Below are 5273 nucleotides of genomic sequence, written 5' to 3'. Positions count from 1 at the left end.
ATACTCGATGTATGTGCTTATTATAGCGTGCATTTTATTAAAATTAAAAGAAAAATTTGAATCTACAGATTTCTTTTCGTTACACATATCTTGTGTGTATGTATGTATGTGTGAAGATACCACATCCTTTGAATATGATAAGATGCGTCATGGTTGCCTATTTTTTATGTATATCCTTTATTTGTAATATGATTAGATAAGATGGGGGGGGGGGGGGTTGGTTTTTGATATTTCCGACGATGGAACGATATATAATATAACTGCGTACGGGGTAAGGTCCTTTTTATATTGAGTTTTGGAATGCTTAATATGTCAAGCGATAACATTTCACATGAAAGTACGAACAGCGATAACAGTTCGAACGAGAGTACGGACAACGATCTGTATTGTTACGAGCGTCTGTTACCGAGTTCTACGTTGGTTACATCTTGTATAAAGGTGCAATTTCATGCAGCGAAGCTTCGCTGGCTTCTTCTTCTTCTTTCATTGGCCCTAGTCCTCTTTATAACGAGGTAAACTTGGCCAGTCGTGTCTAATGTAGCGGAAAAGCAGTAATCGTAAGTGGGAGTGCTATGCATTGACCACCTCGAACTGGGCGAGTAATGGATGATGCAATAAAAATGGTGAGGCGCCCCTTCAGACACTGGGCGCCTGCGGCTACGGCGCTTCCACGCCGCATGGCCGCGCGCCAAGACGGATAAAGGGACTATCGAAATTGAAATACTATGGCACAGTCCAAGCCGGCAACGCTTTTCAAAAATATAGTCGAGGTGACGCAACACCCGAGACGAGAGGGAACACGTCCGATCCGCTCTACAAAGTGGTCTACAAAAACAAGCGAAGCTTCGCTGGCGAAGACCCCCCACTCCGTCGATTCGTGCGAAAATGCGTAGCTAGCGAAGCTTCGTTCAAAGTTCAACGCTGTCCATCTATGAGCGAAGGAAGGCAGCGAGGCAACCTAACCTCTTTCTGTTCTGTTGTTTACTGATAGTTTAGTGGCCTATACATTTAGCAAACGACATTTATATTAACGTCTGTTTAAAGCTAGAGTGAAGAGATCTATATGAAAGTGATGAATGATTCGACAATGAATTTAAACGAAGTGAGTATATAAATATATAAACATATTGAACATATATAAGTAACAAGGCTCAATAAATTCAATAAATAATAACAATATAGGTTAAACACGCGGTAATAATATAAAACGATAAGGTTAAAAAGGCATGTATCACGAACGCCGGATATTGTTGGCTAAGATTAAACTAATAATCTTGTATACTGAAGAAGGTCCTATTCGCGACCGAAACGTTTATATATTGTAATTTATCACAAATATAAAATAATTTAGCCAACGATATCCGTGTTCGTGGTACATGCTTTTCTAACCTTATCGTTCAATAAATAATGATACAAGAAATAAAGGGCTACGACTTACTTAATATTTAATGTTATTTTTTTATATTTTCCTTTACAATTTTTAATGTAATTTAAAATTGACAAATTTTTTATAATTGATACTTTATTATTTAATCTCTCTAACATCATCATTGAAAATGACCCAATCGGTTCGAAACTTACGTATATGTTTAATTACTTATTTATTTTACGATTTGTTTATGATTTATTAGACTTGTAATGTAAAATATTTCAATAGTTGGTTATATTTTGTATTAAACATTTATTATATAAATTTATAACATTTATAACATAAATTTAAATTTAAATTTATAACATTTATTTATTATAGGCTTGTAACCCTTTCTTGTATCATTATTTATATAAACATATATTTATAGCATATATAGTACTAAACATTTATTTGTATTTTAGGACAATTTTGATATTTCATATACATGTGGCGTTTGTGAGACTATTTTTAATAACAAGGATGATTTGGAACAACATCCATGTTTTGAGGGATACAATCATTATATCATTGATGACAATTTGTACTGTTACCCTCGGTGTGGTGAGTAGGAATTTCTAGATTATTTTGACTGTGATTTTGTGATTAACTATAATAGCTTATACTTAGTATTTTATTTCCTGTCGGTCGGAATAAAATCTTAATAATATTATTATGTGTAGAGGACGGAGTTATAGTCCGCAAGAGTTTGATGGCTGATGGTACTGAGGCTGTCGTTGTTACAAATATGCCACGTACAAAAGTTGTAAATTCACAGCACGATTCACGGCAGGTAACGGATTTCGAACCAAATAAATTAGTCATGGAAGAGTAACTGATTGATGAAGTGTCTCGACGACCTGCCTTATGGAACTTCAAACTACCTCTGATTGAACGCAGCCCACAGATAAAAAAGAAACTCTGGGAAGAAATGTTTGCGGCTCTTGGCGGTAAATTGTATTATTTTGACTAAAATTGTAAATTATAAATTGTATTATTTTGAACTATTAAGCACTCAATATTTGTTTATTGAACAATTCTACACTCGTATCAATAAAGATTTTGAAGTTGAATCAAATCCATTTGAGTGAAAAAACATTGATGTATCGAATTATGAATGTTTTCTTTTAGGAACATATTCCATTGATTCCATTAAAAAGAAGTGGAAGTCACTATCGGATTCTTTTCGAATTTATTCGAAGAAGGAGCAAGCAGCGAGTGTATCTGCTGCACCAAGTCGAAGAAGACCGTGGATACATTTGCAATGTATGAATTTTTTGCGTGATCTTCAGCTACAGAACAAGTATGCATATATTAATGATAATAATACTAATTATTAGTATTGTTCGTTTTCTCTGTCGGAAGCTGCTCGGAGTTGCTCCAAACGAACCCAGCATACTTGATAGAACGCTTTTAAACATGTAAAACAATTGTAGTGTTCTTTTAATGCTCGTTTAGATTCTAAAAGAACACTGCAAGTGTTTTACATGTCTAAAAGCTCATTATCAAATATGCTGAGTTCGTTCGGAGCGACTTCGAGCAGCTTCCGAGAGACAAAACGAACAATACTACTATATACGTGTGTGTATGTAATAATCAAATTTTCTTTTCATTATAGAACTATCAGCAATATTGATTCAGACTGTAATGATTCAATGGACATGGTCAGCTCAATTTGTGACAACAGCAATAGCAGCAGCAGCATTGGTATCACGTATGTTCATTTTATTAAGGTATTAGAAGGTTATATTTTCAAATAAAATACAAACTTTTATAAAGAACGTAAAAATTATGACTTTATAGTGTTGAAAAATATTAGGTGTGAATATTTTTATAGGAAAACGTCGCTTGAGCGAAGACAGTGCATTAGACCGGATTGCCGATTCCCTGGCATTGCCGATATCTTTTAATATGGACCAAGTAAAACAAATGTTACCTCCTGCACAAGCTGCACTTGATAAACCAACCATAATTGGAAACATGATAGCTGCCCAACTCCGTGAGATAAACCTGGAGTTGCATGATGAAATAACGTCTCAAACGTAGTCGAAACGTCTGTTTGATTTTTGTATTTAAATTGTATTTAAATTGTTTATTACATATACATATATTATAATGGTTCTGTACCCTTTATTATTGATATTGTTTTATACTTATTGAACCTTAGTATCTTCTAAAATAAAATAAAAATTACATTTTAATAGGAAATATTGTTTATTTAAATAAATATAAAATAGCAAATAAGTTTACATAGTTATGAAGCGCAAGTCAAATTAATACAATTGTTTAAAAACAAAATTAATGCGATATTTGTTTATTTTTAACTTTGACGATCGTATTGCCATGACACTACTCCCTCGTTATTGAAATATTGACAAAATTCGTTGCGAATGTTTATGCATCTTCGGGCACTTGTGTTAGAGCCACAGTTTGTTATATCTTTGAACGCGCAGCCATTTTCTGTGATGTTTCTCCAAGACCCTGCGTTGAAACCACTTGGATTGAGTGGATCGTCGGAGTCGATCATACCGAGAGGTACATATTCGTTTACATCAATATCATTTTTTCTAAGCCAATTGTGTAAGCACCCAGTTGTGCCTGAACTATTCTTGAGGCAGTTGTAGGACTGGCGATAATTGGCTTTCTGTATATTCGCCATTGACTGGCAAGTATACCAAAGGTGTTTTCAATTGATCGTCTTGCTCGACTTAAACGATAATTGAACACGGCTTGTTCCGGTGTTAAGTCTCTACCTGGATACGGGCGAAGCAAATATGGCTTCATGGGAAAAGCCTTATCTCTTACGAGACAAAAGGGTAACACAGGACTATCTGCAATAGCGGCCGGTTGCGGAACATTCATTCGGCCTTCGTCAAAGGCTTTTCCTATGGCACTGTCTTGAAATATGCCACCATCGCTGCGTCGTCCGTAGGCTCCGATGTCTACAAAACGGATAATGTAATTTGCATCACAGATAGCCATCAAAATAATACTGTAGCTGTTTTTGTAATTAAAATATGTTGAGCCGGCGTTATTGGGAGACTAAAACAGAAAATTGTCATTTTTAATTTAATTTTACTTATTTTGTAAAAAACAGAGATATATTATATATATTTTGTACTGGGGGTCGATTGTGCATCTTGAAATGAGGTGAAAATTACAAAAATGAGAAAATTTACTCAAATATTCATAATTTAATTAATCAATATTTAGTGAATTTGCTCACTTTTGTAATTTTCACCTAATTTCAAGATACACAATTGACTCCCTGGTAAACAATGTACATACTTGAATAATAACGTGCTTGCCATCGATAGCTCCAATGCAGTGCGCAAAATTCCATTTCTCAAATTCGTTAGCTATATCTAACCAATCTTTTTCTTCTAATCTGCTAGGTAAAACTAAAGGGCACAAACTGTTCCAAATTATTGCACACGTTTCTTTAATAATGTTGCTAACCGTTGTTACTCCTACAAGGTACTGGTAGGACATCGACACCATAGAATCGCCAGATGCCAAATATCTATAATATTTAAAAAATCGGGTACAAAATATTAATTTGTATGATGATAAGATGCATGAAAACTCTATTTAAAAATTATGGATTACCATGTGTTTTTCAATGTTCATCTTTTAGGGCCACTGTCACCATCGTCGGTTTACTTAAGCAGCCTAGTAACTGTAATGAAACAGAAAGAGATAGAACTATTTCTATCTCTTTCTATTTCTTTACTTAAGCATCGGTTTACTTAAGCAGCCTAGTAACTGTAAAGAAATAGAAAGAGATAGAAATAGTTCTATCTCTTTCTATTTCATTACAGTTACTAGGCTGCTTAAGTAAACCGACGATGGTGACAGTGGCCCT

At 34.4% G+C, this 5273-nt stretch overlaps 1 protein-coding gene across 1 annotated transcript in view; it reads right to left on the bottom strand.

Moving 5' to 3' along the window:
- Positions 1-3955: 3955 nt before the first annotated feature.
- The window catches only part of LOC108759088 (putative nuclease HARBI1), a 9293-nt gene continuing 7975 nt past the window's right edge, over positions 3956-5273 (bottom strand). The window contains exons 2-3 of the mRNA XM_018504384.1: positions 4697-4931; positions 3956-4450 (exon numbers count right to left, since the gene is read on the bottom strand). Coding sequence (XP_018359886.1) covers positions 3956-4450; positions 4697-4931 — 730 coding nt within the window. The remainder of the gene's footprint in view (positions 4451-4696; positions 4932-5273) is intronic.

The sequence above is a fragment of the Trachymyrmex cornetzi genome, unplaced genomic scaffold (assembly GCF_001594075.2).
Source record: "Trachymyrmex cornetzi isolate Tcor2-1 unplaced genomic scaffold, Tcor1.1 scaffold1668, whole genome shotgun sequence".
Classification (NCBI taxonomy): Eukaryota; Metazoa; Arthropoda; class Insecta; order Hymenoptera; family Formicidae; genus Trachymyrmex; species Trachymyrmex cornetzi.
The sequence above is the reverse complement of the archived record's forward strand: the minus strand, read 5'-3'. Positions and strand labels throughout refer to the sequence as shown.